This window comes from Lithobates pipiens, unplaced genomic scaffold (genome assembly GCF_037356315.1).
Source record: "Lithobates pipiens isolate NorthernLeopardFrog02 unplaced genomic scaffold, aLitPip1_a1.2 Scaffold_22, whole genome shotgun sequence".
NCBI classification, from domain to species: Eukaryota; Metazoa; Chordata; class Amphibia; order Anura; family Ranidae; genus Lithobates; species Lithobates pipiens.
Genome location: NW_027507784.1, coordinates 304,758,946 through 304,773,471, shown reverse-complemented (window position 1 = coordinate 304,773,471; position 14,526 = coordinate 304,758,946). Strand labels below are relative to the sequence as shown.

The 14,526-nt window shown below is 43.0% G+C and overlaps 1 protein-coding gene across 3 annotated transcripts in view; it reads left to right on the top strand.

Moving 5' to 3' along the window:
• The first annotated feature begins 3,651 nt into the window (after positions 1-3,651).
• ASB8 (ankyrin repeat and SOCS box containing 8) overlaps positions 3,652-14,526 on the top strand; it is a 33,483-nt gene continuing 22,608 nt past the window's right edge. Inside the window, exons 1-2 of one of the 3 annotated variants that reach the window (XM_077449309.1) lie at positions 3,652-3,729; positions 7,625-7,679. In XM_077449309.1, coding sequence (XP_077305435.1) covers positions 7,649-7,679 — 31 coding nt within the window. In that variant the 5' untranslated portion in view covers positions 3,652-3,729; positions 7,625-7,648. The remainder of the gene's footprint in view (positions 3,730-7,624; positions 7,680-14,526) is intronic. The other 2 variants (XM_077449308.1, XM_077449310.1) reach the window with 2 other exon arrangements.

Sequence of the window (14,526 nt, the reverse complement as noted above, 5' to 3'; positions counted from 1 at the left end):
TGGCGGTTGTTGCTACCTCCTCTTCCTGATCCAATGCCAAGAGTGGCTGCGCATCGAAAATGTCTTGATATGGATCGGAAAATAATTCCTGTGACTCAAGCGGAAGGTATATGGTGGTGGTGGTGGTGTTGGTGGTAGTGTCTTTGGGGGTGCACACAGCAGAGAGTGAAGAAGAGGGTGCAGATTGAGAGGATGAGGAGAGTGCAGAAGAGTAAGGCTGAGTGAGCCACTCAACCAAGTCTGGTGCGTCCTTTGACGTAATCGCACGCACCTTCTGCAAATTGCCACTTTGGCTACAGCCTGTTGCTCCTGCCCTACCCCTACCACCCCTAAATGACCCTGTGACAAAAGTCTCTAGAGAAGTGCAGTATGTATGTGGAAGAAGATATATAACACCCCGCTTCTTTGGGGGCCACTGGTCTATCACACCAGTTATAATACTTATTTTTTATTGCGTTTGTCACTCTTTGTAGTATCACTGCAGAACTGCTCAGCAGTGCACAATGGAAACGCACGATACTATGCTTTCTATATGTGCAAGTATTTTATACGTGTATTACACACCTATATACTGCACACCAAATAGTACACCTATACCAGTCCTTAAAAGGACCTTTGTGGACCTAGTAGCTAGTGATTTGCAGACTGTCCCTCAGTCCCTACACTGATAAAAGACTGCTGCAGAATAGGGCAGCAGTCAGCAGCAGTGCACCAGCACCCTATATATTGTACACCTATACCAGTCCTTACAAGGACCTCTGTGGACCTAGTAGCTAGTGATTTGCAGACTCTCCCTCAGTCACTACACTGATAAAGGACTGCTGTAGAATAGGACAGTAATCTGCAGCACAGCCCTGCGCCTACACCCTATATATTGTAAACCTATACCAGTCCTTACAAGGACCTTTGTGGACCTAGTAGCTAGTGATTTGCAGACTGTCCCTCAGTCCCAACACTGATAAAAGACAGCTGCAGAATAGGGCAGCAGTCAAGTATAATATTCTTTCTATATTTGGAAGAAAGTATATTATATGTGTACAACCCTATATACTGTACACCTATACCAGTCCTTAAAAGGACCTTTGTGGACCTAATAGTAATAGCTAGTGATTAAACTGACTGTCCCTGCTCCACATAGCGTCCTGTCCCTACACTGACAAAAGACAGCTGCAAAATCAGTCAGCAGTGCACTCAGCAATCACCAGCACAGCACCAGCACAGCAGTGCACCAGAACCCTATATACTGTACACCTATACCAGTCCTTAAAAGGACCTTTGTGGACCTAATAGTAATAGCTAGCTAGTGATTAAACTGACTGTCCCTGCTGCACACAGCGTCCTGTCCCTCCCTACACTGACAAAAGACAGGCTGCTGCAACCACCAGCACAGCAGTGCACTGAACCCTATATACTGTACTACACCTATACCAGTCCTTAAAACGACTTTTGTGGACCTAATAGCTAGTGATTTGTGTCACTACAGTCTCTCCCTGCTCCACACAGCGTCCTGTCCCTAAACTGACATAAGACAGAATGTAAAATGGCAGCTAGATCAGGTCTATTTATATGGTAGGGGGAATGTCCAATTGTCCATGTGCTGAAATGTCTCAATTGGCTGTCCTGTACCCCATGTTGGATGTGTCATCATGGGTCAAAGTTCTTTCACACTGTAAACACATATGTCCGCCGGGCGAACAGCGGCAATAGTCCGCCGATCGGGTGAATCACGAACACGCCAAATTCGCCAGGAACCGACCGCCCAGCGAAGAGTTCGGCCATCCCTATTGGAAAGTAGAAAAGGCGGTGTGCCCCCCCCCCCCCCCCCCCACAGTCCATTCCAGACCCAGCATGCAATGGTCTATGACGTCACAAGTGATTAGTACCAGCAAGTGATGTCGCCAGATAGCCTCACCCCTTACCTATATAAGAAATGTCAAACAACAGAGCCTGCAGTAGGTGGCCAACTTTCATGAATGGTAGGAGCGGTTTTTTTTCTTTTTCGGGTCGGCGGTTCGGGCAAGCGGCGTGATTAACAATAAATTTACATTGGGGGGCACTGTTTTTTTTTTTTTTATGTTGCTTGTATATTTTACTTACTGCATGTTTGTAGCCTGTGTATCAACTAATTTCCTTGGATTGGGATTGGGCCCAGTGGCGTTTCCTCCAGCTCAGCCACTGATTGGGTAATAGCAGTAGTGACATTAGTAATATGAGCTACGCAGATTGTAATGGTTGCTCTTTGCTGCCCACATGTTGTACTGACTGCTCACTTGTTGTCCATGTAGTAATACAATTGGAAGTTTGTTTCTCAATTATTGTCGTATTTGCCATCTTGTTACCTGCACATTGTAACAGCAGCCTACTCGTTACTCACATATTGTGATGCCTGTCTGTATGTTGCCTGTGTATTGTACTAGTTCCCTGTTTGTTGCCTATGTATTGTATTGGTTGCTTCTTTGCTGTCTGTGTATAGAACTTATTGCCAACTTGTTGTCTGTGTATTGTACTGGTCCCCTGTTTGTTCCCTGTGTATTGTGCTGATTCCTTGTGTGTTGTCTATTTATTGTACTGATCGCCTGTTTGTTACCTGTGTATTATTTTTATTGCCCATTTGTTACCCGTGTATCATATTAATTGCCTTTTTGTTGCCTGTGTATTGTACTAATCCCTTGTTTGTTGTCTATGTATCGTACTGATTGCCTATTTGTTACCTGTGTATCGTACTGATTCCCTGTTTGTTACCTGTGTATCGTACTTATTGTCTGTTACCTGTGTATTATATTGATTGCCCATTTGTTACCTGTGTATTATATTGATTGCCCATTTGTTGCCTGTGTATCATACTGATTGTCTGTTTGTTACCTGTGTGTCGTACTGATTGTCTGTTTTCTGCCTGTTCACGATACTGACACTCTGTTGCATGCATATTGTAATGACAATGGGTCATTTGTTGCCCACATAATGTATATATTGCTGAATGTCTGTTTGTTGCCTATATATTGTAACAATAGCCCATTCAGACTATAGTGGTACATCATCCTCTGTGCATTAACACATGTTGCAGTAAGGTAGCACAATCATATCTTAGAATTCTTAGTTGACCTGCATTATGGTTCACATCTGTGCGTGTTGTCTTTCTAGGTAAATTGGGGCCCTTTTCAACATAAATCGCACTGTGACACACCACATTTAGTTTATCACCAGGCACTGCGGTAACGCACAATAAAACAAGTGTTTTATTGTGTTTAGCTGCAAAACACAAATCTGAATGGCCTCTAAAGTAACATCAGTTGAAAACAGTTATGTGTAGGACAGCATTGGCTGCGATCATTACAATTCGATTTCAGCACTTTAGAGCAATTACAGAATGGTTGTTTTATGGATTACTTTACATTATTTGTCTCATGAGCACAACTACTGATAATAAACACCAACAGACAGTCCTGTCCCTACACTCCAATAATGGGCATAACACTTTGCCAATACCAAATATGGCGAACTACGGTGCGACGCACGGTCAAAATTAGTACGTTCGCTGTACACGGAATCACGTTGCGCCGTAAATTGACAGAGCACCGTGCGTCTTTCTTGCTTGACTCCGCCTATGCGTGGCCTGCGCCGCGATTGGCGAAGAGCTGTGTCTATCTAAGCAGATATGCTTGTGATTGGCTGAGCCTTTAGCCAGCTGTAGTGTGTTGGGTGAGGCCAGCGTGCTAGAGAGCTGAGCGGGTGAGTGTATGTGTTTACATAGCGGTGTCAGTGCTGGAAGAGCATGGAGTGGGTTAGGATGGTGGAAGGGGGTGATGAAGCTGTATATACCCCAAGTATAGCAGAGACTGTCTGTGTCCCAGGGATTAAAGTGACCCTGTCACCAAAATTACACGTCACAATGCAAAGGGGGAGGGGCAGGGCTCATGCACAGCATGGACATTGAACTGTATTGATCAGTGAAGGGTTAACTGCACCACAGGTATGGATTTTATTGTATAGACACACAGGTCCAGCTTGGATCAATGTAAGTGTACATATGACATACCTGTGGGACCTCTGTGAAAGTGGAGAACCACTGTAGTAGTCGCAGCTACTACACTGATCACTGCTGTCTTCTGAGGCTACCCTGCTGTATAGTGACCTCGGGGCTTATCTGGCATGGATGCCATTCACAGAAGGCTTTGTATTTTTTCCTAATAAATGCAAAACATTCTCTGATTGGATCACGTGAAGCTCGTGACTATACAGCCCTGCCTCTCTACCCTATCCAATCAGAAAATGCTTTGTTTTCATGGAGAAAAATGCAAGGTGTTCTGTAAATGGTGCCCATGCTGAGTGAATGAGCCCTGTGCTCGCTGTGTCGCACAGGTCCTGCAAGATGGCAGTGATCAGTGTAGTAGTGCCGAATACTACTAATCTATGATTCACCACAGCGATTCACAGGTATGGTACGTTGATCCAGGTGGGTGCCATGAAATCCAAACCTGGAGTTCACCTTTAGGCTGGGTGCGGCTCGCAGCAAGGATCCTGTGCATCCCTGTTCACTGTTTCAGGTGGGATTTGGGTCTGAATTTTTGGCTGAATTCGGACCTGAAACAGACCAGAAGATGCACAGGAAGTCTTTGCAATTTGCAGCGCAGCTGGGTGAACCGGCTCCATAGAGAGCTGGTCACAGTCTCCTGAAATGCATTGGATGCGGGGGAAACCCGGATCCAATTTTCAATAGTGTGAACCCAGCCTCAAAGAGAAACTTCACCCTCCCGAATTAAAAGAAGTATGGCCAAAGCTTTTTTTGGTCACGCTTCTCTTGTGGGTCACAGGGGGCACCTGTGCTCTCCGATGACCCAGAATCAACTTCTAGTGAGCTAAAGTCAGCTGACATTACAGAGCCGCTCCAGGATCTGGAAGGATCCTGACCATATTGTCGGGATCCACCCAGCTGCATGATAAACAGCAGGCCAAGAGCCAAATCAGTGATGGTGAACCTTGGCACCCCAGATGTTTTGGAAATACATTTTCCGTGATGCCCAACTACACTGCAGAGTGCATGAGCATCATGGGAAATGTAGTTCCAAAACATCTGGGGTGCCAAGGTTTGCCATCACTGGCCTAAGCCAACCACTCCTGCACCAGCCTCAGCCTGGCGCTCCAGTGAGCGCTGGAGGGACAGAGTGGTGACTGACTGCTCAGAGCAGACTGAGAACTGAGCAATCAGCGGTCATGTTATCGGTCAGTTCTCAGTAAGCCCTGGTTCACACTGCCACAACTTGCCATGTCAAGTCGCACCCCATTATCTGCAAAGGAACCATTCTAATCAGTGCGACTCAAGTTGCTCCGACTTGGAAAAAGGTTCCTGAACTATTGGTGTGACTTCGATACAGCTTTCATTGACTTCAGTTAAAGAAGTCGTGTGCAAGCCGCCATGAAGTCACGCAGGAATGTCGGCTTCAAAGACGCAGCAGTATGAACCCAACCTAATAGAGCTGGTGGGGGGACAGCTGAGAGGTGAGTATGTGTGTTTGTTACTCCTTCTAATTAATCCCCCACTTACCTTTGGTGATTGTTTTCTGCTTTAATTGCATACAAGCCCATTATATCCAGTGTTCTCCTCTTCTCTTGCCCGATATTCTGTGCTGTGCCACCACCTTTCTTCTTTAAAGGATAAGTTCACCTTTTTGGAACACGTTCCAGCGGTTTCTCTCACAGCACCAGCTGTCACAATTTACAAGGAGCGCAGCCTTTGGGGGCTCTGCCCGCATGGCTGTGTCATTAGTTCACAGAATTCTGTGAATGAATGCACTACAATTACCATTATCCACGCTGATAGCTTATAGTTCTCAATGAACTACCAGGGCTCTGATGAGCGCCTTGTATTTCATTGATTCGTCCTGCAATTCAGTAACTGCCTGCCCATATGGGAGGTAAAAGTAAACAATGTACTGAGAGTCTACAGGTGCCTGGCATTCCCCCTGCAGTGTGCTAAGCACAGGTAAAATGCCTTGCAGCAGGGGCGCTCAACTTTTTCAAGAGCGAGGGCCACTTAATGAGGAAGTAAACCCTGATATCGCTGCTCCGGCCACTCACAGCGCCAGAGCAGTGATGACGTCACTCCCGCACATGTGCACGGGAGCCGCCCCTAACGGCATATCGCCGTTAGCAGCGGCATACCCAGTGCGCCTGCGTGCCGATGTCTATGGCGCATGTGCCTAACCCGTGTAGGTTTTGGAGATATTTCTCGGACCTACAGGTAAGCCTTAATCTAGGCTTATCTGTAGGTCAAAGTGGTTTGTAAGGGTTTACAACCACTTTAAATGATTTGTTAACCAGTCACGAGCCACAATGAAATGAAATGGTTCAAAATAGCATAATGAACATTTTCCTCCCCTCCTGCAGCCTCTGAGTGCTAGCAGGTTGGGGGTGGGGGCATGGAAGAGAAGCCGGATTTCAGTGTTTGCAGGAGGAAAATGGATAAGATCGGTTCCTGTATATGCCACTGCCCCTCCTGTCCTCAAGTGTAAAACATAATGTGATGGGGAGGCTGCATGGACCCCCTGGAGGAGGGAGCGTGGTCGATATTGTGACCCCTGATGCTACACCAGTAGTTGGGGGGGGGGGGGTGTTGGAAAAACATGGGGTTTTATCACCCCTCCAAGCCACAAATGTAAATAATCCCTTACTGTGCTCAGCCCCCTATAAGGCTGCCTTCACACTGATGTGCTGAGGTCTACCCGCACCGCAGTGCACCTGTGGTGGCTTACCTGTGGGTTAGTTGCGATTTGCCAGACTTCTATTATATCTTGCAGGTGTGGGGCACTTTCAGAAAGCGCACCAAACCCACAGGATATAATGTATAATAAGTCTATGGCTCAGAGCAGCTAACCTGCTGGAAAAGCCGCAGGTGCGCTGCACTTGCAGATCAGGGCGAAAGCAGCCTAATAACCCTTTAAAAAAAAAAAATATTGCAAATATGCCCATTATGCCCCAAAACTATGATTTTTAATAAATAAAATGCCCATTGCAAAACTATGTAATGTTTAATAAACTGGTCTTTTTGTCTTTCAGCTTCTGCTGGCATAGCTAGGCTGTTAGGTTTCTTTCCCAGGCAGAGTGATACTAAATGCACTTCGCCTTGGACAGGAGTTTGGCTATCGCATTGGCTTATGCGGCTCCTAGATGCACATTTTTTTTTCCTACTAAAATATGTTTATGTGTGTATATATTATATATTTTATATATATATATATATATGTGTGTGTGTGGTTTTTTTCTTGTAAAAGTGAACTTATCCTTTTAAAGGGGGTTATTTACAAAAGGCAAATCCATTTTGCACTCGCTGTAGATCCGAGGGGGACATGCAAGAAAGAAAAATAAAAAAACAGCATTTTAGCTTGCACATCATTGGATGGATGATAAAATCAGCAGAGCTTCCCCTCATTTCAGATCTGCCCCTCAGATTTACAGTGACTGCACTTCCAAGTGCACTTTCAGTGCACTTTCAGTGCAATTTCAAGTGCACTTTGCACTTGTAGTTTGCACTTGCAGTGCAAAGTGGATTTTCCTTTTGTAAATAACTCCCTTTGTACCTTAGCATCAATTTCCATTTTCTAATGTCTTGTGTGCTTTTCTCCACTAGGTGGTGCTGTTGCTTTTCAGCACTATGACCCTAAACCCATCCTGTGATTTCACAGGTAGGTCTGCTGAACTAGACTGTGTGCATACTATTTCTTTGCTGTATTACAGTATTGTGGAAAGGTGTCTTGCAAAATGCCTGCATTCATTGACAAGTCCATATTATCATAACAGCCCTTTGTCACACTTCTTCAATAAGGCCTGATTCACACCTATGCCTTTTTAGTGCTTTTTGTGTTTTGCAAATTTGCACTACAGAACGTGTTCCTTAGGAAACCATATTAAATGGACAGTAGCGCAAATCTGAAAAATGAAGGTAAAAAAGCACTAAAAATGCATAGGTGTGAATCGGGCCTAAAGAGAGGAACAAACTTTGCAAAAAATGCAATAAAATAACCACTTCAGCCCCGGAAGGATTTACCTCCTTAATGACCAGGCCATTTTTTTTGCGATACACTGCGTCGTTTTAACTGACAATTGCGCGGTCATGCGATGTTGTACACAAACAACATTTACGTTCTTCGAAGATTTGAAGTCAACCTACACCTCCAACCTTTCAATCAACAAACTCTTGGTAGGTTACGAGATTTTATTATTTTTTGTTTTGCAATAAGCTGATTGCTATTTCCATGTACAGGGTGTGAGCACTTCAACCACCCAATAGCAATCAGTGTATTTGCATTTCAATTCATTTTTTACTTGCATTCGACTTCCCATTAAAAATAATTGAATCCAGACAATCCCTGGACTCGATTCTATGACATTCACCCTCTGGAATTTTACATTTAGAGGACAAGGGCTGTCAAATGTGTTAGGTGAGCAGGTTTGAGCATAGTGGGCCCTTCGTAAAAAATAAATGGTGTTTTACTAATGAAATCGGTTGTTCCCCATTCTGAATATTGTGATTTTTTTTTTTTTTTTTTTTTTTTTTTAAAGTTTAATTTGCTTTTATTTCGTCTTCCTCCACACATCACCTTCAACACACTAATGACAATTTCATAAGAAAACCTTTTGTTTTTATTAGATACCTTATTTTAGACCTGATGACACCATCGCTGGGTCTCTGTGCTGCTCTATGCAATGCAGGCAGTTCATGGCTGGAGGTATGGTGGGTCAGCGGGAAGCTGTACATGGCTTCCTGAAATCATCACAGCTCCCTGCCTCGGTACTCTTCTTAAGAGCCTGGAGCCATAATCCAAGCAGTGGGCTGGCTCTTGAGAGGATTTGATGTTCTTAGACAGGCTGTATTTGCATGCAGACCATACTAGGTATTGCACAAAAAAAATGATGTAGGAGGAATTCTCTCTTACATGATGGGAATTCTCCTTTTTAGACATGCATTTCTTGGCACAGGTGTTCATTTCTCATTCACTTCCTGTTTCAGGGACAACTGTATCAGTGGCGTGCATTGTGGGCACCGGAACAAAAAAAAAATCTATATTTTTATATATAAGTGTATTATCTTTGACTTTTTAATATCCATGAATTTAAATGAATATGAATTTGTCTGCCATTATCGACATCTTTTAGCTCAAGAAAAATGCATCCCTTTAAATTCTATGTATGTCATCATCTGCTCTGTTGTGGTGTTAAAAATCCTGCTTGCTGCATTTTTGGTCAGTTAATAAAAACGCACCAACAACGCACCTCCCCATTTGTAATACATTGAAAATGCATCAATAACGTGCCCGTGTTACGTTTTTGATGCAATTTTTTAATCACATGACCTATGAAAAACGCACCATAAGCACCGCAAAATTTATGCGTGTTTTCGGCTCCATTATCGCCACCTTTTTCTCTTATCAGCAAATTGCTGATAACACCATTTTTGACAGATATGTTTCGGCCCATCTCTAATTCGGACACACAGCTCGGCTTGGCCCCGCCCCGCTCTCTGCTAACAGGTTTTGATAGGCCAATGACTCCAAGCATGTCAGAGCCGAGAGAAGAGCTGCTGCAGACATGCACGGCGATGGACTGAGATTAGGTTCAGATGAGTATTTAGGACCTTTTACCTTGAGAACCACTTTAAGCCTGGTGGTGTATGGTGGCTCCAGAGAGGATGTTGTGACCTACCTGCTACTTGCTCTGTTCTGGAAGTGCCTCAGGAGGGTGGTGTCCATCCTGGTGATCTGAGTGCCTATGTAACATTGCCTATCCACAGCTCAGAGGTATTTCTAGTGAGGCCAGACAGAATGTGGGATGTGATTGGGTGGTTTACCAGGTTAGAAGCTTCAAAGGGGATGTGGGCCTTGAGGTGGCCATAAGGTCCATTTTTGCTGAACATGGTGGGAAGTTTGTCATGTAAGGTCTTCTACTGATATGTGGAGTGGTTGGGTTAACTATGGTGCCGTTTTTAGGAAATACAGGGAATGGTCCCATTTTTATTTTATTTTTTTCTCCTTTAACACCTACATAATTTATTATTTCTTACCAAGGGAGCTGTTTTGTGAAGGAAATGGACAATCCACAAGTCAGAATTGTTTCTGAAATCTTGAGAGGAAAGGTGACAGTTGCAGTAAGTGACTGACGGGTTCCTACAAGAAGCAATTCAGTAAATCTTGTACAGGACAGATAAGAAAGGATTTGATACTGATAGGCTTGTTGGAGATTATGGGCTCACTTAAAGTGCCCCTGGCATGAACGTGTTGTTCTCCTGGCTGCGGCTTCAATACTGACCCAGAATAAGTGTAAACATTAGGTCTTCTGACCTTTCCCTGGCTTTGTTTGTCATATAGTTGTTCTGGGTCTGTGATTGATTCAAGAAATTTGGGAAACTACCAAAAATTTAAAGCGGAACTACGCCACATCTGAGCACCACAAACCAAAAACGCTACTTAATTCATTTTAAATATTCAGAAACACTTATCCATCCATCCATGTAGCCATCTTAAGTAAGGGCAGATAATTGATGTAGAATTTACTTCCTGGAATCCATCTGCCCTTAGCTCAGGCATGCAGGCAGGGTGTACTTAGGTGTGTAGGTCATACACCTCCTCCCCTCCTGAGGTGTATGACCTAATTTGGCCTAGGCCAGAAACCAGGAAGCAACTGAAGAAATAAAAAAATTTAAATAATTTTTAAAATGAAGCGGACACATGGGCGAAGTAAATATTTTAAAGGCTAGGTTCACCTTTAACCGCTTGCTGACCAGCCAGTTATACTGCGTCAGGTTGGCTGGGCTGTACAAATCGCTGTAGGTGTACGTCGGGCTCATACGCGATGATCTATGGATGCACACGTGCCGACTGGTCAGCAAGGGAGCCAATCAGTGGGTCTGGCGGACTCTGTGTTCACCTGCTAACATTCCCCCTGTTGGCAGAACGGGGATCTGCCAAAGTAAACTCTGTTTCTGTCAGGGGATGGATACATAGATCTTTTTTTTTCTGCTATGCAGGAAGATGTTGTCCCATGAAACCCATACAGTTAGTAAACACACTGAGGGGACACAGTTAACCCCTTCTCTGCCAGTGCCATTTGTACAATGTCAGTGCATATTTTTAGCACTGATCACTAAAATTGGTTCCCAAAAAAGCGCCACAAATATCAATTATGTGTCTAATCCTTTCTTTATTTGTATTGGGTTTGTTTTATAGCAGAAAATAAATATTGTTTTTTTTTTTTTTTTTTTATAGCACAAAAAATAAAAAAAACGTAGAAGTGAACAAATGCCACCAAAAGAAAGCTCTATTTGTGGGGGGAAAAAAAATATTTTGTTTGGGTACAAAGTCACACGCCCGCGCTATAGTCAGTTAAAGCGACGTAGAGCCGCGTCACAAAAAATGGTCCGGTCAGGAAGTGGGTAAAAACTTCCGGGGCTGAAGTGGTTAATGTGCAAGTTCTGCTAGATCACTTCAGGATAGCCCCTTTTGCAGGTAAAACATTTAAAAATAAGTGCTTTTATACTGTTGTTAAAATCAATTTTGGTAGCAGAATTATTAATGTGGTGGTACTGGTGACCCCACAATAGGGACAAAACTTTTTCGCAGAAGGGAGTTTAACGAGACACATGGCCACTCATTAAAATTGGAAGAAAAGAGGTTTAACCTTAAACTACGCAGAGGATTCTTTACTGCAAGAGCGGCAAGGATGTGGAATTCCCTTCCAAAGGCGGCGGGGAGCAAACGATAGTTTCAAGAAACAATTAGATAAGCACTTGAACGACCGCAGCATACAGGGATATACAATGTAATACTGACATCTAATCACACATATAGGTTGGATTTGATAGATTTGTCTTTTTTATTTTATTTTTTTTTTTTTTTTTTTCAACCACCCCTACTATGTAACTATGTGGAATGTATGTTCGTGGCTTTTTATGGGTAAAGTTCCCCTTTTAAAACAAGTAAATATATTTTCCTTTCTATTTACTAATGCTAGAAGCATAAAGATTAAAAAATGGTCAATGTGGATTGAGCTAGTGAAGAATGTAAGTGGTAGGAGCCTTCATACTTCCTTCCCAATAGGTGCACTTAAAAGCACAACTCACGAAAAAAACATGTTGCTTTCCTGCCCCTCAATCAGCATATTAGTTTCAAATAAATGGCTAGCTGTTTTATACTCCCCTAAGACCATCACCTTGAAAAAGTATGCATACCCCTTGAAATATTCCACATTTTGTTATGCTACAACCAAAAATGTAAATGTATTTTATGTGATAGACCAACACAAAGTGGCTCATAATTGTGAAGTGGAAGAAAATTGATATTTATTTTTAAGAACTGTTGAAATAATATTTATGTGAAAAGTGTTGTGTGTATTTGTATTCAGCCCCCCTTTACTCTAATACCCCAAACTAAAATATAGTGGAAAAAATCGCCGTCAGAAGTCGCCTAATTTGTAAATAGAGTCCACTTGTCTGTAATTTAATCTTGGTAAATATTCAGCTGTTCTGTGAAGCTCTCACATTTGTTGGAGAACCTTAGTGACCAAATAGCATCATGAAGGCTAAGTTGTGGAGAAGTTTAAAGCAGGGTTAGATTATAAAAAAATATCCCAAGCTTTGAACATCCCACGGGCCACTGTTCAACCCATCATCTGAAAATGGAAAGAGGATAGCACAACTGCAAACCTACCAATCCATGGCCATCCATCTAAACTGACAGGCCGAGCAAAGAAAGCATTCATCAGGGAAGCAGTCAGGAGGCCCATGGTAACTCTGGAGGAGCTGTAGAGATCCACAGCTCAGGTGGGAGAATCTGTCCACATGACCACTATTAGTCCTGCGCTCCACAAATCTGGCCTTTATGGAAGAGGGGCAAGAAGAAAGCCATTGCTGAAAGACATAAATAGTCCCATTTGCAGTTTGGGAAAAGCCATGGGGGGGGGGGGCAGAAAACCTAGGAGAAGGTGCTCTAGTCAGATGAGACAAAAATTAAACCTTTTTGGCCTAAAAGCAAAACTCTGTGGCAGAAAACGAACACTGCACATTACCCTGAATACACTATCCCCACCGTGAAACATGGTGGTGGCAGCATCATGTTGTGGGGATGCTTTTCTTCAGCAGGGACAGGGAAGCTGGTCAGTTGATGGAAAGATGTATGGAGCCAAATACAGGGCAATCTTACAAAAGATTTGAGGCTGGGGCGGAGGTTCACCTTGCAGCAGGACAAGAACCCTAAACATACAGCCAGGGCTACAATAGACTGGTTTAGATCAAAGCATATTTATGTATTAGAATGGCCCAGTCAAAGTCCAGACCTAAATTCAATTGAGAATCTGTGGCAAGACTTGAAAATTGCTGTACAGACACTCTCCATCCAATCCAACAGAGCTTGAGCTATTTTGCAAAGAAGAATGGGCAAAAATGTCACACTCTAGATGTGCAAAGCTGGTAGAGACATCCCCAAATAGACTTGCAGCTGTAATTGCAGTGAAAGGGGGTTCTACAAAGTATTGACTCCGGGGGGCTGAATACAAATGCACGTCAAATTTTTCAGATATTTATTTGTAAAAAAACATTTATCATTTTCCTTCCACTTCACAATTTTATGTGTCACTTTGTGTTGGTCCATCACATAAAATCCCAATAAAATGCATTTACATTTTTTGGTTGTAACATGAGAAAAATAGGGAAAATTGCATGGGGCATGAATACTTTTTCAAGGCACTGTATGTCCCAGGACTGCAGGGCTCTGCAAAGTATTTAGCATTATCCTTTTAGGAGAACACAAACACTGTATTGAACAGGGCCTAAAACAGAGCTGGAGTTCAGCTTTAGTGTCCATACACAGAGCTTCAACTACAAAGAGCATTGTGCAATAAGTTTAACAGCGTACAAATAAAGTAGCACAGAGCTGCACCTGAGGGCTGTACATATCTGTAGATTCTATGTGTATTCCCAAAAAGCCCCTAGAAGAATCAGACGCTTTTAAAAGCAAGTACTTTTAGGTGCATATTTTATGCAGGATCTTCTGCTAGCAAGAACCCGCATTCCATCCAGAAAATACACACATGCCTGTGTGAATGGAGTCTTAACTGGAGGATGCTACTGCTGACCAACTTCTGAAAATTTGTTGTCTGGCTGTCATGCTAATCCTCTGGCTTCAGTATTACTCAACCATTAGCCCAGACTAAGCATGCAGTAATGGCAAGTCAATAAAGTCAGAATATCTAATCTCTATACAGTGGGGATAAATTCTTTTAATACCTGCAGATTTAGTAAGTATGCCCACTTACAAAGAAATGAAGGGTCTTTCATTTTTACCATAGGTGTATTTTAAATGATCGAGACCGAATATCAACCAAAAATCCAGAAAAAACATGATATAAATTAAGTTGCAGTTCAGTGAGTAAAATAAATATTTGATCCCCAAGGAAAACATGATTTGGTACTCGGTGGAGAAACCCTTGTTGGCAAGCACAGAGGTAAGACGTTTCTTGTAGTTGATGACCAGACTCACACAC